The 24,482-nt window shown below is 40.5% G+C and overlaps 1 protein-coding gene across 6 annotated transcripts in view; it reads left to right on the top strand.

Moving 5' to 3' along the window:
- Positions 1-24,482, top strand: part of GRM5 (glutamate metabotropic receptor 5) — a 557,322-nt gene that overhangs the window by 527,500 nt on the left and 5,340 nt on the right. For 4 of the 6 annotated variants that reach the window (XM_082245896.1, XM_082245895.1, XM_082245894.1 and 1 more), the window contains exons 9-10: positions 5,084-5,137; positions 18,738-18,776. The exons of 1 other annotated variant lie outside the window; for it this stretch is intronic. In XM_082245896.1, the coding sequence (XP_082102022.1) occupies positions 5,084-5,137; positions 18,738-18,776 (93 nt within the window). The remainder of the gene's footprint in view (positions 1-5,083; positions 5,138-18,737; positions 18,777-24,482) is intronic. One more of the 6 variants, XM_082245897.1, reaches the window with a different exon arrangement.

Below are 24,482 nucleotides of genomic sequence, written 5' to 3' on the forward strand. Positions count from 1 at the left end.
CTTGTTAGCACAGCATTAGGTTGACATTTGACAAGGTCCACTTTAAAATATAAAACAAAACCAAAGAAAATTCCCAGCTCAACTTACCAACCAGTCTGCAACCAACTGAATACCGCAGACTACTTGCAGACTGGTTGCTAAGTTGAGCTAGGAATTTTCTTTGGTTTTGTTTGACATGCATTGCCCTTCCACGTGCTTCTTGCTGCAAAGACCAGTTATAGGTGGGGGCAGTGGCCATTTATTTGTTTCCACTTTAATATGATCCTGTGATTTGCCCATGCAGGGCAAATCAATAGGGCTGAATTTAACCTTTCCCAACTCTCCATAGTAATCTTCCTTCCCCTACCTGCCACTGCTTTCAGCCAGGAGCATACAAATGAAGATTCTCTAGTTCAAGTTTACATGGAGCTAAAGGCTGTCTTCCCCATGTGACAGCACTGGACCAATAGCCAAGCATGAATTCTGTTGCATGAAAAGAAAAGGAGGACTCACATGCTTCTTTATACCCGGAAAGAACATGGGCAAAACACAGGTTTGTTTTAATGGCTATTGTAAGCAAGTCTGACAAAAAAATAAAAAAAAAATGTGAAGAAAGAAGAAAAAGAAGAAAGAACAATATTAGACTAGCCAAGTTATAATCCTAATTTTCATAATTTCCAGATTGTGAACAAAGAACAAAATTAGACTAGCCCAGTTGCAATTCTGATTTTCATAATTTCCAAAATCTGAACAAAGAAAAAAGTTAGACTAGCCCAGTTATATCGGTAATTCTAATTTTCATAAGTTCCAAATTGTGAACAAAGAACAAAGAACAAAATTAGACTAGTCCAGTTATAATCCTAGTTTTATCATTTCCAAATTGTGAACAAAGAACAAAATTAGACTAGTCCAGTTATAATCCAAATTTTCATAATTTCCAAATTGTGAACAAAGAACAAAATTATACTAGTGCAGTTAAAATCCTAATTTTTATCATTTCCAAATTGTGAAGAAAGAACAAAATTAGACTAGTCCAGTTATAATCCAAATTTTCATAATTGTCAAATTGTGAACAAAGAGCAAAATTAGACTAGCTCAGTTGCAATTCTGATTTTCATAATTTCCAAAATCTGAACAAAGAAAAAAGTTAGACTAGCCCAGTTATACCGGTAATTCTAATTTTCATAAGTTCCAAATTGTGAACAAAAAACAAAATTAGACTAGTCCAGTTATAATCCAAATTTTCATAAATTCCAAATTGTGAACAAAGAACCAAATTATACTAGTCCAGTTATAATCCTAGTTTTATCATTTCCAAATTGTGAACAAAGAACAAAATTAGACTAGTCCAGTTATAATTCTAATTTTCATAAATTCCAAATTGTGAACAAAGAACAAAATTAGACTAGTCCAGTTATAATCCAAATTTTCATAATTGTCAAATTGTGAACAAAGAGCAAAATTAGACTAGCCCATTTATAATTCAAACTTTCATTTCATTATTTGTGTACTTCCTCATAATTTGTACATGTGGTTTTTATAGTGCACCCTGTTTCATATTTCATATTTATTCCTTTGTTTATAGTTTGTTCTTGTTTTCCAGTCTTCGCACCTCCATCATCAGACCATCCGTTCCACATGTAAGTCTTGTTTCAGTGATTCATAAAAACATGTTCATTTTTATGTTCTTCCATAGTCTGCCATCTTTTTTATATTTTTAAATGTATCTCAGTCATTTCATGAAAATTTATGAATACAATCCCAATGGATGATGATGACGTCTAGCACATGAAAATTATTTAATTCAAACTTACCTTAAACTGGGAATACGGTAAATGAAACCATAATTTATGAGTTGGTTTTTAAGTACAGGAATTTTCAATGTTTTAATGGATCCTTTCTGAACACAGCAAAAATAAGACATTAACAAATAGACCAAAGTCATTTTTTTATAGGTGTACAAATACAAGTCTGACTTCTGCTAGTCAAAAGAAATGATGTCCAGATAGCAAAGTTTTAAAAAAAGAAGTCCTGTCCTTGAAATATATGACTTGAATGCTTGACTGATTAGCTTCATCATCAGAATGATTGGTAATTAAGTAAAACATTCAAATAAAAATAGTCCTGATTACATTGTCCTGCCATTGTGGCACCTATTAAACCTCAGTATGGAAATGTTCCTTTATCCCATGAATGCTTGATAAGATCTGCTAATCAGAACTTTGTCTGGCCCTACTTAGTCTTAATAGGACTCTGGGTACTGCTTGTTCCTAACTAGTGAAACATTTTGCATATGTTATCATTCCTTCTTTGCAAAATGTTTGATGCACATACTCTTAGAAGAAGTTGAACTTGTATTACAAGGACTTCACCAAAGGCAATGCAAAAGTGGGCATCATTTTTTTATTACCTTCCATAGGTTATTCAAATTCCACATGTTGGTAGAGCAACTCGTTCGCTTTTAATTCCTCTTCTTCTTCATTTTCATTGCAGATTAAACATGTATTCAATGCAGAAACACTGTGCCGTCATTGACTTCTTGATGACGGAGAGGTGCAGGCTGTATGACATCAACACAAGGCTAAAGAATGTTCATGGAGATGACAACAATGACAAATCGCCAATGACAAGACATTGCTCTTGTCAATGGTGTCATCTCTGTAAACATTCTGTAGGCTTTTGTCAATGTTAGACAGCCTGCACCCCTCTTTCATCAAGAACTCAATGGCAGCACTTTGCTACTGCTTGAAATCCATTATTTGCCTGCAATGAAGTAGAAGAAGCATTACTATAGAGGAAGAGTTACTCTACTAACATGTGAAATCTGAACACCTGAACAACCTATGTATGGTAAGAAAAAAGTTTTATGTCCATTTTTACATTGTTTTTTTGGATGGCCCTCGTATATGAATGATGGAAATATAAGGTAGATATCAACAAAGGGCAACTTTACAAAAACTAAATTGGTGGATTGGATGGAAGTGAGTGTATTTTATGTATAACTTTCACTGCACTCCACATTCTCTAAGCCAGGGGTCTTCAAAGGATGGCCCTCCAGTTGTTCAGGAACTACAATTCCTATCATGTCTGTGAATGTCAGAGTTTTACAATGCCTCATGGGATGTGTAGTTACGCAACAGCTGGAGGGCCGTAGTTTAGGGATCCATGCTCTAAGCTGTCACTTGAAAGACACAATCCCAGTACACCTTCAGAAGTCATGAAATTTTCTCATGGGTTATCTAGTATTGGCTATATTGATTAATTCTGCTCTGAGCTGTGTACAAAGAAGTGGAAGACAAAACCACCAACAGATTAGTCCTGATACACACCAGGACTGTATATTTCAAGCTGTAGATTTGCTTCCTACCATAATTTTTCACAAACATTCTGATTTAAAACCTTTGTTTGGCAGTATGTAAAGTTTTTCAATTCTCCAGGTCATTGTGATATATCTAGCAGTATGTAGTCATGTTTAGTTGGATTTGTTTTGTAATGCTGAAGATGTTTCACTGCTCAGTGGCTTCCTCAGTTTACATGAATGTTGGTCAGATATCCTAGTATTTATATGCAACCTGGACAACTCTGGTTTAATTTAAGGTTTATTTAAACCCAAAATTAAAAATAGTATAGAGCGGCCTCACTAGTTTTTAAATGAGGTTTTATTTTTCCAGGTATTTCCTTCCCTAATTTTCATTTGGGAATGCTGAGAATAATGCACATTCTGTCCATGGATGGCTATGCTTACCCTTCCACTGTTTAGGGAACCATGCATGGTTGTGTCACCATGGACTTCAAACATAGCTTCCTTTATTTATCTCCATTACACCATGATAGGGTGCTTAGCAGTTTATTGAAGGAAGATAAGTTTGTTCTAGTTCATTGACAAGGGCACTGTATTTCTAGCAAAATTAACAGGTATTTTCTGTACTTAAAGCAGTAGTATACTCCGCTTTTTAATTTTTACCTACAGGAAAGCCTATAATAAGGCTTACCTGTAGGTAAAATTAATATCTCCTAAAGCTGTACGGTTTAGGAGATATTCGCCCTGCATGCAGTCGCTGACACCAGTGGCGCATGCGCTCTGACGGTGAAGCGGACCTCCAGAGCTCCTTGCCGGCTCTTTGCCAGCTCCTTGCCGGAAAGTGAACTCCCGCGTGCACGCGTGGGATTGACGTCATCATGGCTCCTGCCACTCACAGCGACAGAGCCACCGAACCTGGAAGAGACACAGAGGGAAGATGTCAGCTGCCTCAGCGGTGTCCAGGCGACCGTGTCGGGGCTTCATTCTAAGGTAAGTATTTCCTAATGAGCTAATATGCGATTCATAGTAGCTCATTATGCCTTTGTCCTGCAGGGTTGGTTTTTCTTTTTGTTTTTTATTGAGGATACAAACGCTTTAATGAAAATGTCCTTAGCCTGAAAGAAAATTGTTATACCGTCAGCATATTTTAGAACTAGTAAGCTCAAAATATTACATTTTTATTCTTGGGTTTAGTTATGCTTTGATCCAATCTATATGGTGTCAGGAAGTATGTCAAGGCAGATGTTGATTGTAGAAGAACACGTGTGAAAGTTTTAGAATTCACCCTCTTCTGATTACCCCTAATGCAATTACCAAGGTGCCATATGGTCTGTGACAGTTGACAATTGTATGAGTTGTATGGTTGAAGATGTATTTATTATTGGGTAAGGAAAATGGCATTGGAGTGGTGACAGATAGGGTAGAAGGTCTCCATCCCAGTTTTGAGATGGTTGTTCCGGTTTTGCAGGTCTTTATATATTGGTGAAGGCATACCATCTGTAAACTGAAATGGTATTTTAGATCCATACCTGTGAACTTCTCTATTTGAAAAAGTAGCACCTAAGCACCTGTCATCCACAACTGCCATTTTGAAGACAGTACCCAAATATTGCATTGACTACGACATCAACAAGACACGTCAGTCATTTCTCACACCAAATATCATTTGAACACAGGTGAATTCTTACCCCACCAACAAAATGGCTTCCAGCAGGTTATGTTGATGGCAGGTGCTTGTTAACACCATCATTATGCATTTCCTTTTAAGTTCTATATTAACCCATCAAACTTTCTTTATTCTAGCATTTCATTTACTCCTGGGCCTACTCACACCTATTGTCAGCAGCCAATTGGAATGTAAGAATTCATTTTAAACTCCTAATATCTGTTGTGTAGTGCTAGATGGGTGCAAAGACAGCAAAAAAAAAAAAAACTTGGCTTCTCCATGTTGTGTATGTCTGTACAAAGCTTGTTGTCCCAGTCATGATTGACCTACAGTAAGTGTTGAATGGTTGTCTGTTGGAAGGGCAATAGTAATCATAGGTGAGAATGGTTGGGCAAGGGGAACTGAAAAAGATCAACCCTATCTGAAGTGTAACCAGTGTTAAATTCATCGACAAAAATATTTTCGTCTATTAAATTAACACTATTTTAGTTGACTAAAATACAACTAAAACAATTTAGATGACTAAAACATGCCTAAATCTAAAATGACATTTTAGTCATAAGACTAAAATACGACTAAAGTCAAAAGACTATGACTAAGACTAAATCAAAAATTGACATAAAAAGTAGCACTGCTCTGCTTGCCATTTCTAAATCAGCAACACAATTCCATTCAGAGTTTGTAATAGCACATTAACATTTAAACATGTATTGCACCACTGCATAAGCATAAGTATTGGCATCTACTATGCTGCTGAAAGAGAAAAAAAATTAAAGAAAAAGGCTTTTCTTATATTTTTTCTTAATAATTAATGCTGGAAATATATTCAGGTAATATGTGCAATGACATTACAGCCAATTTGGTTTACAGTTTTTTGGGTTTTTATGTATTTTACAGTTGCAAGTCTGTTTGTCAAAAAGCTAAATTTTTGTTTATTTATGAAACGTAGTGCATGTTCAAACCTTAATACCATAAATAAGATTTTTACTCCAGGAGTATACACTTAGTTTGAAAATTTTTGAGAAATGTTTAAATAATGCATTACAATTTACCTAAACCCATTCGATTTGTAGTTGACTAAAATGTATGAGATTTTAGTTGACTAAAATGTACTGGAGATTTTAGTTGACTAAAATATGACTAAAACGAAAACACATCAGATGACTAAAATATGACTAAAACTAAAATAGCATTTTAGTCAAAAGACTATGACTAAAACTAAACCGAAATTTGCTGCCAAAGGTAAAGCGGAGTTCCACTCAAAAGTTGAACTTCCGCTTTAAGTGGTCCTGACCCCCTGACATGCCACATTTGGCATGTCATTTTTTTGGGGGGGGAGCGGGTACCTAGATTTGACAGGCACCCGCTCCCACTTCTGCCTGGGCCACCTAGGCGGCTTGGGTGGAAGTTCTCCTCTGCCCCTCCCACCCTGCAATCTTCTGGGACAGGTCACGGGTCCCAGAAGATTGCCTGTCCATTCAGCACGCGCAGCGTGACTAGCGCATGCCCAGTGCGCACCCGGCTGGTTACACTTTTTGTAGCTGCTGACTTTTAATAAACACGAAAATGGCTGGAACTCCGCTTTAACACTGAGTGTAACTTGGCATAATAACATTAAAAATAATACCTCAGCCTTCCCTCCTCCACCAAAAATATTCAGTTCACTGCTCATTTGTTGCCATCCTACATCCAAATTTTTTAATTCAGTAATTCATTTAGAATGATGTATCTCCAAGTGCCATTCTAGGTCCTATATATTATAAACCAAGTTATATTTTGTAAGTTTACCTCTAATATGTCTGCATGGTTGGTGTGGCGCTCAGCCATGTTCAGCCATCTCAGGTGCTGCACTCCAGCTGCTGTAGTATCAAATAAAAAGGCAGAATTTGGTCATATTAGCCGCCACAGCATCTGATTGACAGACATGTGCATCCAGTCAATGGAGGGGGGTCCATTTGAGTTGTCATATAATCTGTACTAGTAATGTTATTGGCCAGGGCCTCAGTTGTTAATGCTCTCTGTATGTGGGGGAAGGTATAGAGGAATCCTATAAAAGAGATGGGTCTTGTTGAGGTGCCAGGTATAAAAGAATATTGACTTACGTTGGTATCACATTTGTTTGTCATAGTCCATCACCTGAATTTTTTAGCATTTTGGACAGCTGCTCCTGCTGGCTGTCTTCTAATATATCCTCTCAGCTGCATATAATATCTCCTAGGTCAGACATGCAAAATTATTGCCCAGGAATTAAGGGTCTGCTTAGTATGGTTCAGAGCTAAATGGACACTAGCTGTTGTTTTTGTTAGAAAGCAAATTTTGCAATTGGTTGTCCAGTTGGTTGCTACATTCAATGCCTCTACTTTTCATCCATCTATTTTTTTTATTCGGTACTAATAAAAGCAAGGGAGTTTTGAAAAACATTTCAAATTAGATATATGTGTACTTTCTAAAATAACAATAAGAATCAAAAAAATGTTCTCCAGCCTTCATAGTTGCTCACTCATCACCACTAGCTGAAGATTTATCTGAGATTTGCCATGTCTGTTTTCTCTTCTTATAATCAAGGGCATTTAAGGGACACTACTAATCGGCATTATCCAGGAGTGTGATATCCAGCTGTATAAATGTGTAAATCACTGCAGATGATAATTACAGGCGGTCCCCGGGTTACAAACAAGATAAGGACTGTAGGTTTGTTCTTCAGTCGAATTTGTTTGGAAGTCGGAACAGATACATTTTTTTTAAGATTAGCTTCAGCCAAAAGAATAATTTTTAAGTTTTTTGGATAGCATAAGGAAAGGTTAACACCCCTGTACCATTTGTTTTGCTGTCTGTGCCCCTGTTCAGAAGATGTCACCTCACTTTCTGTCCTTATGACAACTGGATCTTGAAAATGTTGGGTTGTTGTGGAAACAAGGATTGGTGATAAAGCTTCAGTGGAGACACCTTTTTCCCATTATAGCTCTTACGGGAGTGAATTTTCCTTTTCTAGGGGTAGATTTCCTCTCACTTCCTGTTGTCTCCTTCCGTTTGTAAGTAGGAGTCATTTGTAGGTTGGATGTTTGTAACCCGGGGACCGCCTGTATGTAACTAAAAGCACTTGTTAAAGAAGTTTCCCTTTAACCACTTAAGCCCCGGAAGATTTTACCCCCTTCCTGACCAGGGGGTATTTTGTGATTCGGCACTGCGTGACTTTAACGGACAATTGCGCGGTCCTGCAACGCTGTACCCAAATGAAATTGACGTCCTTTTTTTCCCACAAACAGAGCTTTCTTTTGGTGGTATTTGATCACCTGTGCAATTTTTTGATCATGCGCTATAATCAAAAAAATAGCGACAATTTTGCAAAAATAACAATATTTTTCACATTTTTTTACATGAAATTCCCCCCAAAAAAAATTTAAAAATCAAAATTTTTTAACATTTTAGGCCAATTTGTTTTCTGCTACCTATGTTTGGTAAAACAAATTTCAAAAAGTGTATTTTGATTGGTTTGCGCAAAAGTTATTGCGTATACTAACTAAGGGAAAGATTTTTGTTTTCCCTTAGTTAGTTTTATTGTTTTTTTTTAACGAGTAATGGCGGCGATCTGCGATTTTTTTTTTTTTGCGGGACTGCGACATTGCGGCGGACAGATCGGACCCTTGACTGACATTTTTGACACTTTTGGGGGTACCAGTGACATTACTACAGTAATCAGTGCTATACATATGCACTGTTACTGTAAAAATGACACTGGGAGTGAAGGGGTTAACTTTATTGGAGAGGGAGGGGTTAAGTGTGTCCCTAGGGGTGTGCTTCTAACTGTGATTGGATGTGGCTGTGTGTGTAACAGCAGAGATCAATGGTCCTACATAGCAGGACCGTATGATCTGTGCTGTTACACAGGGGAGAAAGACAGGTGGCTTTGTTTACATTAGCCGCCTGCCTTTCTCCCACTGTATCCGACGATCGCGAGTCACTCGCGCGGGCTGCTTAGTGAACGAGCGGGGGCGGGAGCGCGCCTCCAGCGGCGCGCGCTCGCCCCCTATTGGCTTACAGGCTAGTGAAGTACCGGTACTTTACTTTGCCTGTGAGGGGCTGACCGCCGCCGTATATAGTCGGGCGGCGGTCGGCAAGTGGTTAAGGAACACCCTTATGCATTTTTTTTTCTTTTTGGATAAACTACCCCCCTTTATATAAGTGCAGTACAATTTATAACAAAAAAAGTCCTTTTTTCAATAACCCTTTCTGTTGCTTGTCTCTAACGCAGGGGTATCAAACTGGTGGCCCTCAGCTGTTGTGGAACTACGAGTCCCACCATGCCTGTGGGAGTCATGCTTGTAACTGTCAGCCTTGCAATGCCTCATGGGACTTGTAGTTCCAACAGCTGGAGGGCCGCCAGTTTGATACCTGTGCTCTAAAGGTTCCAAAAGACATGAGAATATCTGTCCAATTCTACCGGTTTAGGCAATGCTAGAGCGAATGTCTATAAACTGTCCAATTCCCCAATGTCTCCTAGCTGAGCCTGCTTGGGGAAAGAATCAGTCACCAAGAATGGTTGGCTGATTGATTGCTACTGGCCTCCTCCCTCCCCAAGACAAGTGGTCTCCCTTCTTGCTGCATTGGCATAAACATGAATGTTCATAAGAACAATCTGGATATTCTGTACATGACTCCTCAAAATCTAGGCACATTTAGGTACATATGGAAGATAGGTCCACTTTGTGACCTCTCATCCTCTTGCACATTTCTTGACTGAAAGAGCCTGAACCAAAAATAAAGTTCCCATGATGCAAAAAGGGATTTATTTTATTTTTTTTTCCTATACTGTACAGTGATACGATTTAGTTTTTATGAGAGGGGGGACATTTTATGGCTTCAGATCCTGATCTGCCCCTGCTACATGGAAAGTAGAAAGCAGGATACATTTTTATTTGACTGCATTTAGTGATTTCAAAAGATCCTTATATTTAAAACAATACATGGATCTCCCATTAGAAGTAATATCTTCTTCAATGGCTGACTTCCTTGAAAGGACCCTGGAATTGGCAGTTTTTGAGATCCCAATGGGAAAACCCCACTCTAAATACATCAGTTTTTCGGCGCTTTTCCACTGCATGGAACCAAACGGTTCAGCTTGCTTTTGCGCTTTTCCACGCTGGTACCGCATGGTATGGTGTAGGAACGGTTCGGTACGGCGGCGCTTTTCCACTGCATGGAACCGAACGGTACGGCTCTCTAAAACAGTACCACCTCGATTGTGGTTCCAAGAGGTACCATACCGGTACCATATCCCACAATCCTTTGCATGCAGTCACTACTAGCCACTGATTGGTCAGAGAATCGTTATTATCCCACCCACTTCACTTTAGTACTACTTTAGTGGAAAGGCAAACCGTACCGAACCGTTCCAACACCGTACCATGCGGTACCAGCAGTGGAAAAGCAAACCGGGCCAAGCAGGGCCGAGTAGAGCCGAGCCGGTACTTTGCAGTGGAAAAGTGTCATTTGTTTGTTAAAATATCTGCACACAGGAAGATCTGCAAAGAACTATAAAATGAATTAATCTCTTCAATCAGGATTCACGAATGGTGATGTGATTAGGAATGAGTGGTCAAAGCAAAATTAATTTGCATAAATTTCTTCAAAATTGACCTCTAATTTTGCCTTTAAAAACAAACAAACAGGAAGGCGCAACCACCTAGTCCATTACCAAAAATGTATTAAAGCGATAAAGACTGCTAAAAATGGGTACTCACAAAAAAGCAACTTACATAGTTAAATAGTCAGGTTGAAAAAAGACACCATCTGGCTAAACCAATAAAAACAAAAAACAGTTAAAAAAAAAAACAACCCAACCATACAATCCCATATACACAATCCTATACCCACAGTTGATCCAGAGGAAGGCGAAAAAACCCCAGCAAAGCATGATTCAATTTACTACAGCAGGGGAAAAAAATCCTTCCTGATCCCCCGAGAGGCAATCGGATATTCCCTGGATAAAATGTACCTATAAATATTAGTAGCCAGTTATATTATTTACACCTGGGAAAGAATCCAGGCCTTTTTTAAAGCAATCTAATGAACTTGTAAAAGCCAATGAACCACAAGATTTCATACAGTGCAGTTAGCTTGACAACAGAGCAGGGTGTAATTAGAGTATGTGCATCCTGCAATGTATGGCATCTTGTGGTTCATTGGCTTTAACAAGTTGCATTTTTGTGAGTATCCCTTTGTAGCTGTCTTTATCGCTTTAATAAATGTTTGATAATGCGCTAGGTGCTTGCGCCTTCCTGTTCGTTTGTTTTTGGAGTTTCACTTTGGATTACCCCGTCCGAGGAGGGCTGCATTTGCCAAGCATTTAGAGTTGTTCTATATTCTTATCCAACTGTGGAGGACCTCTTAGCGCTGAAAGTGACTGCTTTTTGTTGTATCTAATTTTGCCTTGCAGAACTTGATCACCAAGTGGTCACGATCATGTTTTATCACGTCTTTTAGAGCAGTGGTCCTCAGGGCCCACTAACTGGCCAGGTTTGCAAGATAACTGAAATACATCCCAGGTGATATAATTTGCTGCTCAGTGATTGCAGTACTCTAGACTGCATCTCCTCAAGGTAATACTTAAAATCTGGCCTGTTAGTGGGCCCTGAGGACCGGAGTTGAGGACCACTGTTTTAGAGAAGGTTTGAGCCGACATGTGTGGGGAGCCTGCATGTCTCAGTCCCAATATTGTTGCAAAGAGACAAAAGAAATCGAGGGCCGGGGGCTTTAATGAGACATGCAAGAATAGGTAAAATCACATAAGTTTATAGTAAGACATCTCTAAAATATACATAATATTACACATGACAAAGATGATCATCAACAATGAACATTAATAATTTCCATAGTATAAATATACTTATAAGTCAACGCATCAACAGTATCAAAAGTCTGTGCTAGATGAGCCTCGACGCGTTTCGCGAAGACACAATTTTGCTTCATCAGGAGAGAAGCACAGAAATCTTAAATTGTAGCAATAGCCAATAAATACAGATATTAACGTCCACTTGACTGGACCCAACTGTATAGACATATCCACATGTCCAGATTATCAAAAAGGAATGGGTTAAAGCGGAAAAAATCACTGAATTCCTCCCAAACACAAAAGGAAAAAACAATTGTGCTGTTCAGTCTCCCCAGGAGTTGGGGAAGTGGGGGGGGGGGGGGTATCGGGCCGGCAGAACACACAGGGAAGGCGACCCTCCAGATGGCAAGGCTAAGAGATGACAAAAAAGGCCTAGACCTAAACTGTCAGGCAGCATATGTGTGTGGAACCAGCCATATGGACATTCACGTTCTCCTGATGAAGCGAAATAAACGTATGTGATTTTACCTATACTTGCATGTCTCGTTAAAGTCCCCCGGGCCCTCAATTTCTTTTGTTTCTTATCACATCTTTTGTTTATTAACAAACAATATGAATACCAGGTCGGCAGACTGCTAAGATGTTCTTCAACTTGGATTTAAACTGGTAGAAGTCTAATGGATCCCTTTACCAGTTCTGCATTACTAACAACTTTTTAATATAAAATTAGAACCAAACAAATGAATAGTCACAATAGCTGTGGGCTAAAACAGCGTTGTACATAAACCCAAATGGCAAGATGGTCCTTAATTAGAGATGAAACTCCTACGAATCTTACATCCATCAGACTTGCCAGCTGACGCGTTTCAAGGGACCCGCCCTCTTCTTCAGAGCAAAGCTTTTGTTAAGGCTTAGTTTATAGTGGTGTTAGGCCTCATGCACAATGGACGTTTTAAAGAAGCCAGTAGCATTAGGTGTAGAAAGCTGTAGCTGTAGAATGAGTTTTGCATCGTTTTTGCAGTAGCATTTTTTAGCTGTTGCGTTTTATAGTTTTTTTCTTGTTTTTTTTTTTAGCAAAATTATACTCCTACAAAAGCATATGGTTAAAAAAATGCTGATAAACACCGAATAGCCACGTTTTTCAGTGTTTTTAAGCTTTTATCAGAGTTAGGCTCCATGCCCGCTAGTTTTTTTTTTTCTGCTCCTAGAAGCTAATAGTGTCCATGCACACTACTTTAGGCAATTAACATTTTTTGAGCTTCAACGTCTAGGACCAGAAAAACAGAATTGTTTTTGTAAAGTTTTTTGGAGCGTTTTTCCAGCTGACACACACTGCTCCTAAGTGCCCTTAACTGCTTCTAAATGCAGCTAAAATGCTCCTAACAGCTTTTTTTTAGCTTTTTTTTTTTTCTTCATGTACTGCAAAAAATGCTAATAAAATGCTAATGCTCATAATGCTACTAAAAGCTACTAAATGCTTCTAAAAGCTACTAGAAGCTGGGAGACAAACATGTTATTATTAGCATTTTTCATCCAGCATTTTTTGTCTAGTTTTTTTTTGAGCTTATAAAAAACGCTAGTGTACATGGAGCCTAACCAGTTCTTAAGTGAATTTGTTTGTCCTGTAAAGTGGCCATCCTTTGAGAAGATTTAATTGTTCTTTAATTTTTAAAGCATGTAATTAGAGGAACTCCCCACTCACCTGCAATCTTCCACAATAGTACAGCCTCCTTTCCTGTACTGTTATTGCTTAGCAGTGGCGGCTGGTGCATTGGGGGCGCAGGGGCGCCGCCCCCCCCCCCCCTATTCATGTGTCTGGCACCCTAATCTACATGCAGGGCGCCGGACGCATGGTGGTTTTTTTTTTTTTTTTCGAAGCACGTAATTAAAGCCAGAGTTGTGTGACAATATCAAATGAATATTCGCTATTGCCACACTGATTTTCCTCCCGGCCAATCAGGAAGCGGGTCGTGAGACCCATTTCCCGATTGGCCGAAAGGAAAAGGCATGCTATTGACCAAGGAGCAGAGGTGGAGGAGAAGGGAGGAGACTGAGGATGAAGCCACTGCCGCTGCTGCCTGCCCAGGGTGAGTGAGCCGGCGCCTGGGGCAGTGCGGGCTAGAGCTTGTGGGGGGCAGTGCAGGCTGAAGCTGGTGGGGGACCGGCAACCGGGGGGGGAGGACAGTGCGGGCTGGAGCTGGTGGGGGGCAGTGCGGGCTGGAGCTGGTGGGGAAACGGCAACGGGGGGAGGAACAGTGCGGGCTGGAGCTGGTGGGGGACTGGTGACTGGGGGGGGCAGTGCAGGCTGGAGCTGGTGGGGAAACGGCAACGGGGGGGGAGGAACAGTGCGGGCTGGAGCTGGTGGGAGACTGGTGACTGGGGGGGGGGCAGTGCAGGCTGGAGCTGGTGGGGGACAGTGCGGGCTGGAGTTGATGGGGGACAGTGCGGGCTGGAGCTGATGGGGGACAGTGCGGGCTGGAGCTGATGGGGGACAGTGCGGGCTGGAGCTGGGGGGGGACCGGTGACCGGGGGGGGGGGACATTGCGGGCTGGAGCTGGTGTGGTCAAGGGGGGTATGGTGTGGTCCGTCTGCCGCCCCCCCCCCCCCGATCCATGGAGCACCAGCCGCCACTGTTGCTTAGTCTGATTTCACTGCATTTAGGGGATGCTTTACTGAACCTAGAGGGTGCAAAATCTAGTGCAGCTCAGCATGGAAACCAATCAACATCCAGGTTTTTTTTCTCAGAAGCCTAACTGAACAAGGTGAAATTAGAAGCTTATTGGCTACCATGCACAGCTGCACCAGATTTGTACCCTCTAGTTTTAATAAATCAACCCCACTGTGCCCTTCTCACAAGCTGCAGCAAGTCAGATAGAGCCCACCTCAGAGTCCAACATCATCTAGCCCTTTCTCTTTACTTGATATGATGTTCCTGGCCCTCCATTATTGAAATTTCACTTTTTTTGCATCTCTGAGGCCATACCTAGGGCATGGAAATACAGCCTGCCCAGGAATAACCACTCCTCAAGACTGACATCCACCTATCAAGGTGTTTTCATATTTTCATGACTGCTCCCTTGAGCAAGCCCACTGCTTGCATCAGAGCATTTGAGAGGAGCATTGCGGAGGGGTGCTGTGATGTTTTCAGGAAGTTAGATACAGCACCCTGCTGGCCCCTCCCACCAACCATGGTCTACCTGCATTGCATATAGAAACACAGAGAGACCTAGTGATGGCATCACTGGGTCTAAAATAAGGTATGTTATGATAATGGAAATAGAGGGAGGGAGGGACCAGGGAAGGCAAACTATAAGCAGAATAAACTTCAGTTTTAATCCATATAAGAAATGCAAATACATGTGCTTCTTTGTGTGCATAACCGTGAAACAAAAATGATGTATATTGTTGGTATAATCTGTCATAGTCCTCGCAAAATACTCCAAATGGTGCAAAATATGTCTTTTGTGTAGTGCTTGTCTCTAGCATTTTCTCATGATGCTGCAGTATGTTCCAATACTAAGAAAGGCTATTTATGTCTATGTGTAAATCTATGTAAATTTGTGTTTTTTGTTCCTTCCTCTGAAGTATGGGTTTCTTATGGTAAGTAGAAAGTGTAATACAGTATGTAATTGTAAAGATATATAATATTTGTGTAACCTTCTTTCCTAGTGTGTGGATTACCCTGTGGAGTACAAGATTAGACCTTAGAACCTATTATCCTGTTCATATGTACCCTAGAACAGAGGTGCACAACCAGGGGGTGGCACCATAAAGTGGAACTATCAGCAAAATAAAAATGACATATATGATACAGTCTGTCACTAGCATTAACACGGCCGTTATTGATTTTCCGCCATAACATAGTTTTAGTTATTTGATTAGGGGAAAAGGGTGTAAGACATATGAATAAAAGCTGGCCATTGTAAGCACCCCCATTGTACAAGGGTTGTACCAAACATAATGCAAAAGCGGGCATACATTTTTATTATTTTACTTAGGTTGTTCAAATTTCACATGTTGGTAGAGTAACCCTTCCTCTATAGCAGTGCTCTCCGAACTGTGGCCCAGGGGCCGAATGCAGCCCTTTACTTGCCTTTATCTGGCCCTTGAGGCATTGTTGCAGCCACTGACACCAACACTGGGGCATAATTCCTTCCACTGAAACCCACAATGAGGCACTATTCCTCCCACTGACCCCAACTATTTCTCCCCCTAATACCAAAGATGGGGCATTGTTTTCTCAGACACCTAACTGACATTTTTGACACTTTTGGGGGTACCAGTGACATTACTACAGTAATCAGTGCTAAAAATATGCACTGTTACTGTAATAATGACACTGGCAGGGAAGGTGTTAACACCAAGGGCAATCAAAGGGTTAAATGTGTCTAAGGATGCACCGATCCGATATTAGGATCGGATATCGGCGCCGATATGGCCATAATAGCTGGATAAGGGGATCGGTAAAATTAAAAGATCCACGGGCCGATCCGGTTTTGCTCTTTACACAGCTGTCAAAGAAAAACAAAAAAAAGAGCCTCCTGCAAATGCCTATCAACATCAGTCTCCCAGTTAAGAAAACACAATGAATACAATGTATCTTTTCATTCTGTCTGCCGGAGGAGGGAAGTTTAACCTCTTAAATGCACAATTGTTATAAGGTATCTGCCAATAACGATACCGATCCGGAAGTATTATTTTGTTATAAGCTCACAAAACAGTACTTCCGGATCGGACTCAGGATCGGCGATTTCACAAAGCAAAAGATTGGCATCGGGATCGGGACCAAAAAAGTTGGATCGGTGCATCCCTAAATGTGTCCCAAAGGGGTGCTTTCTAACTGTGGGGGGGAGATGGGCTTATGGAATGAACACAGGGACCTGTGTTCCTAAATAGGAGGATCACAGGATCCCTCTGTTCATTGCTGACAAAACAACGGTCTGCCGTGTTTACAACAGCAGACCGCCGTTCTGTCTACACGGGATTGATCGCGGGTGCCCGGTGGCAATCGCGGCCCCCCAGCCCCACAGATCAGCTTCCCCTCTGGCAAATGGGGGCGCCACAATGATCGATCCCGCAAAGCGACGTACGGGTACGTCTTTTCGTGGGAACCTGCCGCCGTATATCTGCGGCAGCTGGTCGGCAAGTGGTTAAATGGTGTCTTACCTTAAACATTCTGTAGCCTTCTATGGATGTCCGGCAACCTACACCCCCTCCTTTGTCAAAAATGACAGCACATTGTTTCTGCTTGAAATGTTTTATTTACCTGCAATGAAAAAGAAGAAGAAGAGATACTGAGGGAGGAAGAGCTGCTCTACTAACATGTGGCATTTAAAATATCCATGTAGGTTACTAAATAGGGTACCCCCCCCCTTTGCATTACTTTTGGTACAGCCCTCAAAACATATTAGTCAAATTAAGTGAAGCGCAACACTCTGCTGTGATAAACTATGTGTACAACTATGTAAACTATGTGTACACAATAATATAAAATGTGCAAAGAAAAAAAAAATTAATATATATATATATATATATATATATATATATATATATATATATATATATATATATATATATAATTAATTTTTAAAAAATGTGTGTATAGATATATATATATATCTATATATATATATATATATATATATATATACACACATATATATATATATATATATATATAATACATATGTGTATATATATATATATATATATATATATATATATAAAGTCATGACCCCGAAATAGTGCAATATAACTGAACAAATCTCTTCCCTTCTTCACGTGATTTGTGCTCATTCACCACCAGGTGAAAAATCCCCAACCCCCTTAAAACATGCTCATCTGTATCCTCCAATCGATATTGATCTCAAAATTGTCAGACTTCCTCTCTTCTCTCCTCTCATTCTAACTCTGGATGGAAACCAGTGGCGTCTGATGCTCCATGGGCCGGGGGGGGGGGTTGTTGGCGGACCGCACCATACCCCCCCCCCCCCCCCGGACCACACCAGGCCGCACACCATACCCCCGGACCACAGAGAGACAGGAGAGAGGGGAGACAAAGGAGACAGGAGACAGGACAGGACCCCCCCCTTACTCGCCCTGCCTGGATGCAGCATGCGGCAGCTTTGGCTTCTTCCCCCGGTCTTCTGCATCTCCTCCTTCCTCCTCCATGCCCAATGGTCTGGCTTCTCCTTTTGGCCAATTGGGAAACGGGTCTCAAAACCCGCTTCCTGATTGGCCAGGAGGAGGATCCGTGTGAAAATAGTGAATTTTCATTCGCTACTGTCACACAACTGGGTGGGCTCGGGGCACAGTGCTCTGCGCCCCGAGCCCACCCTTTTTTTTAGCCATGTGAGAGCCTCCGGCTCTAGTCACATGGTTAAAAAAAAAAAGCCCCATTGAACTCCATGTGTCCGGCACCCCGCATGTAGATTAGGGGGCCGGATGCATGGATAGGAGGGGCCGGCCCATATACACCAGCTGCCACTGATGGAAACTCCTCCCAATTTCAAACCACCTCGTATGGCATCCAAAATGTGTTATATGGGACAAAAGGGCAACAGCATAGTGCTCTCCATTTAAGAGTTCTATTATCCCCCACTAATAAAAACACTTACGGGAAATACTGTGCAATGCACTTTAAAATGTAACCATCAGCCAACTCACCACTACAATCCTACAGCGACGGCTGCGTGACGTCACGGGCTCTGCTCCTCCCTCCTAGACACGTTGCGCCCTCCGATTGAGCTTTCTGAACTTCACTTAATTTGACTATATCATTTGTGGTAGAAGGTGGGGTGGAAGCACCTTAAAGTGTTATAGCTAGTAATACAAGTTGTTTTTTGTCTTTATATCATTTGGCTGCACTGATTGAGAGAGGATTTTTCAAAATATGTTTTTTGTTGTTTTTTTTTTTTTGTTTTTTTTTAACCCTGTGACTGCTGCTTGGACTGTTACAGGAAGTGGAAAAATAATGGATCAACTGGTGGGATCAACTGGTAATAAAATCATGTTAAACAAAACTTCTGTGTTATTGCTAGTGTAAGACTGCATTGTATATGTTACTTTTGATTTTGCATATAGTTACTGTACATAATAAATGGAGATTCAAAGTCATTCAGAGATTTGGAAGACCCAGGTGTCCGGGTTGTAATCTTAATAAGGGTATACTGACACTTGGTTCTATGGAAACCATAGGTTGGTGTATGTAAGCGTGTTTCCCCGAAAATAAGACCTACCCTGAAAATAAGACCTATCTCGGTTTTCTAGGATAGCTGCAATATAAGCCCTAGCCCAAAAATAAGCCCCAGTTGAAGTCTTTGTAAAACCATGTAATATGCGCTGTAAAAGTATTATTTAATGTCCAGTGTGTGACAATATGTAACATGATTGTAGAAAATATATTGATTTTAGATACAAAAAATGCATTAGGGCTTATTTTCGGGGGATGTCTTATTTGTCCCTTCTTCTCTCCCCCTCCCCCTCCCTGTCAGCTCAGGAGCCAACATCCCTGTAATCTCCAAAATAAACTCTAGTTAACATCATTTAATCTGCTCTGTAAATGGATTATATAATTTCCAATGTGTGTCTTTATGTAATTTTATAGAAAATACCTTATTTACAGCGTCACGAGACGCTCACGTGACCCGCCGGAGCTCTCCTCCTGCTCCCAGCTAACGTCAATGGCCCCTGCCCCCGCAGTGCTCAGAGCAGGGCTGATGTCAGCGTGGACCCCGGCATCTCCCTTGACAGTGCTTGGAGCAGTAAAGAAGTGCTCCGGCGGGTCATGTGAGCGCCCAGCAACGCTGTAAATAAGGTATTTTCTATAACATTACATAAAGACACACACTGGACAGTATATAATCCATTTACAGAGCGGATTAAATGCTTTTACAAGGACTTTAACTAGAGTTTATTTTGGAGATTACAGGGATGTTGGCTCCTGAGCTGACAGGGAGGGAGAGGGGGAGAGAAGAAGGGACAAATAAGACATCCCCCGAAAATAAGCCCTAATGCATTTTTTGTATCTAAAATTAATATATTTTCTACAATCATGTTACATATTGACACACACTGGACATTAAATAATACTTTCACAGTGCAGATTACATGATTTTACAAGGACTTCAACTGGAGCTTATTTTTGGGGTAGGACTTATATTGCAGCTATCCTAGAAAACCAAGATAGGTCTTATTTTTGGGGAGGGGGAGAGAAGAAGGGACAAATAAGACATCCCCCCCCCCCCAAAAAAAAAAAACCTAATGCATTTTTTGTACCTAAAATGAATATAAGACCTGGGCTTATTTCATGGGGAAACACGGCAGACTGCTGTGTGATCCTAAATCAATGGCATAGCAACAACTATGATCCAAAGTGAAAAAGGTTGCGCACCTCAGTACTAGAATACAGTAGGCCAGAATTAAATATTTTAATGACAAATCACAATGCATTGGTCATCGGTTGCTCTCAAATTTAACTACTTGCCCTAAAGTGAACAGTCTTGAGGCTGCAATTTGTTTTTATTTTCTTGAAACCCAATTTTACCTTTCTGACAAATTCACATTTAAAGGAATCCATTGAAAACATTAACAATGTAAATTGGATTTATTTATTTTGTATTAAATGATTTCCTTTTGTTTAGAAAAGCTTTATAAGTATCCATATTGCTTAATGAGAAATGTTGCTTGTTGCCACAATGAAGTGTATCTATAGAAGCTATGTGTATGGGATTTATCTGCTCCTATGCACATAATGTTAGCAGCCTTATGATTCAATAGATATAGCTATAAACCTTAATGTGTCATCTCTTACCCCATTCTGGCATAGAGCAAGTACTGATATACAGTAGATGGGAAATAGCACATGGTATTTGTGCTGCTTCTTTGAAATAACATATTTTGTCAGAAAGGAAGTGTTTAGTGTTAGTTCCTTCCAATACAACCAAACAATTCTTTATATCCCTTCACCCTTTAATCAGAGGTCTCAAACTAGCGGCCCTCCAGCTGTTGCAGAACTTCAAGTCCCATCGTGCCTCTGCCTATGGGAGTCATGCTTGTAACTGTCAGCCTTGCAATGCCGCATGGGAATTGTAGTTCTGCAACCGCTGGAGGGCCACCAGTTTGAGACCCCTGATTTAAATCTAATATTTCTGCCATGTAAACTACACTATATTGTCAAAAGTATTGGAACACCTGCCTTTTACATGCACATGAACTTCAGTGGCATCCCAGTCTTAGTCCATAGGGTTCAATATTGAGTTGGTCCACCCTTTGCAGCAATAACAGCTTCAACTCTTCTGGGAAGGCTGTCCATAGGAGGAGTGTGTCTTTGGGAATGCTTGACCGTTCTTCCAGGAGTGCACAAATATAATAATGCAGCGCTGGTAATTAATAAATAAGTGACCAGAATTACTTGCAATTAAAGTTCCTAAAGGTAAACATATGATAAAGTGCATAAAAATATTGCTATTTCAAGAAAGTGCAAAAAAAGTCAATAAATAAAGTGAGGCATTTGTGAGTTCAGGCGCTGATTTTGGAGAGAAGGCCTGGCTCGCATTCTGTGCTCTAATTCATCCCAAAGGTGTTCTGTTGGGTTGAGGTCAGGATTCTGTGCCGGACAGTCTAGTTCCTCCACCCCAAACTCGCTCATTCATGTCTTTATGGACCTTGCTTTGTGCACTGGTGTGCAGTCATGTTGGAACAGGAAGGGGCCATCCTCAAACTGTTCCCACAAAGTTGGAAGCATGAAATTGTCAAAAATGTCTTGGTATGCTGATACCTTAAGAGTTCCCTTCACTGGAACTAAAGCTGGATACACACTATAAGATTTTCTTTAGCTTTTTTCCTTCAGACTTCCCAAAACCATATAATGTGAGGTCAGACCTAAACACTTTCAATTTGTATGCAATCAGGCAGGCCCTTGCACTACATAGTCGAAGGTAAATTTAAAGGAAATCTGACCACAAAAGTTGTATAGTGTGTATCCAGGTTAACCCTCCTCTTATGTTAGAATTCCCTTACTATCCATGATGTTTAGGGTCGGTTTTGACCCGTGTTTTAAATCAGCCATAAAATACCCTCTGAATAATTATTTATCATCAAATTTGTTTCTTACCTCTTGGTTACCTTGTTAGGCTTCTTTATCCTTGAAAAGATTGGTTTTAATATTTTTGGTGTGACCCCTTAGACCTTTCTTTTGATAGCATACCTCTCATTTTCAAATTTAAAAAATGGTAAAATAAAGTCAGCAACTCTGAAATTTATTTGTCCTATGTTTCTTTACTTTATTTAGAGAAGCAGACAAGCAGGCAAAGAGATAGGCCCCTCCCTAACTACAGCTCACAGGGTTGAGAGGGGATTGGCTGTCAGTGTTACTAAGCAGAGAGAGTGTTTATGATTTCAGTTTTGGCACTTATTAGTGTCCTAAAATCCTATATTATAACTGGGTCAGAATTGACCCTAACACCATAAACGTCTTAATTTTCACCACAGTATTTTATAATTTAGTGAAAAGGATTCTTTTTCTATTACATTGTTTAAATAAAGGTTCCTGAAAAAGTAAAAAAATCTTGATGCAATAAACACATTTATGTGATACTTATAGACATTCAAAACCTGAAAACGGGTCGGTTCTGACCCTAACATAAGAGGAAGGTTAAGGGGCCAAGCCTAACCCCTGAAAAACAACCCCACACCATAATCCCCCCTCCCCCAAAGGATTTGGACCAATGCACAAAGCCAGGTCCATAAAGACATAGATGAGCGAGTTTGGGGTGGAGGAACTTCACTGGCCTGCACCTGATCTCAACTCGATAGAACCAGTGGTGTATTTAGGTTTTGTGCTGCCCTAGGCCTGACTAAACTTGGGCACCCCTAATTTAAATATGACCCACCCCGTCCTGTAAAGGCCACACCCTTTCCTGTTTATGACCCACCCTGTCATCTGTAAGCCTCATCAGTTACCATAAGTTCAGCTACATCAGTGCCCATCAGTGCAGTCTCATCAGTGCAGCATATCAGTGCAGCCTCATTAGTGGCCATCAGTACAGCCCCATCAGTGGCCACCAGTGCATCATATCAGTGCCCATCAGTGCAGCCCTATCAATGCAGCTTATCAGTCCTGCCTCATCAGTGCAGTCTATTTGTGCCCATCAGGGCAGCATATCAGTACAGCCCCATCAGCTTTTTTTGCTGCCCCCCAGCAAAGTGCTGCCCTAGGCCTGGGCCTTGTTGGCCTAGGCCAAGATACAGCACTGGATAGAACACCTTTGGGATGAATTAGAATGGAGACTGCGAGCCAGTGCGCTTCTGGAAGAATGGTCAAATATTCCCATAGACACACTTCTAAACCTTGTGGACAGCCTTCCCAGAAGAGTTAAAGCTGTTATAGCTGCAAAGGGTGTACCAACTCAATATTGAACCCTACGGACCAAGACTGGGATGCCATTAAAATGTATCTGTGTGTAAAGGCAAGCGTCCCAATACTTTTGAAAATATAGTGTATATCTATTAGGAATAATTACCCAAAGTGAATCCTGATATCAGTATGTGAGGCTACAAACTGTAATGCTTTTTACTGCCTGGAAGCACTTGGCTGATTTATTAAAGGAGTATAAAAAATTCACGTTTCAGAGGTGTATCTGTAGACAATATTAATGTTCAAGCAAAAAAAAAAATCCATGTTTTAATTTCCCTTTCACAAGAGAACACAGCTTTGCCTTATTTACGAAGCTAAGTGGACATTCAAATGGAAACTTAGGGGAAACATTCATTCTACTATGTGAACATTCTCAACTCCTTTATTAAATCAATCCTATTATGTAACTCCATTTTAATGAACACTGCTGCGATAGCTCCATCCAAGCAATGCCCTTGGAGGATCTCAGAGGAATTGCTTTATTATTGCACTTATTAATTAGATTAGAGAGCCTCACCATTGCACATGTGCTACCCTGCATGATTCATGATTCTCTGGAGATTTCCTCAGGTAATAAATAGTTTTGGAAGGTGGCCTCTACATACAGCTGATATCAGGTAACTCAACTCAGGAAACCACAGGAGAGCAAGCATTTTGACAGTTCTCAATCAGGCAATACTTTGTCTAAGATCTAAAAGACCATACTACAATGATAATTCACATTGATATACTAAAAGCAAATAGGCTGGTCACTTTGCCAAAGAATTCTCCCCTAACTTTGTAAATTAAGTGAAGCTCTGCTGACTTCCATCATCCAATCATGTGCAAACAAAAATACTTTTTTTTTTTTTTTTTTGTTTCAATAATAATATTTATTGAGTTTTCAACCATTTACAGGCGATAAACCATAGCAACAGAAATAGTGTGTAGTCTGTTTTTGCTCTCAAGATATATATATATATATATATATATATATATATATATATATATATTTTCTGTATTTTCTGGCCTATAAGACTACTTTTGAACCTCAAAAAATCCCCCAAAAATGGGGGGTCATCTTATACGCTGAGTATAATATCTCCAAGATAACCTAAGTATAAGTTGTACCAGTAGATGTAATCTCTCAAGACGCTGGCTGTGTGGGAATCCTGTACCAGTATACCGTATGTACCGTAGCTTCGGCTACATACAGTATACCTCGCTGAGCCAATCAGGGAGAGCGATGTATTCTATTATTGAATGAAAAGCCTGCTCGGATTGGCGGAGTAACATCAGCCCGCCTCTC

This window comes from Pelophylax lessonae, assembly GCF_965119305.1.
Source record: "Pelophylax lessonae genome assembly, chromosome: 2".
Classification (NCBI taxonomy): Eukaryota; Metazoa; Chordata; class Amphibia; order Anura; family Ranidae; genus Pelophylax; species Pelophylax lessonae.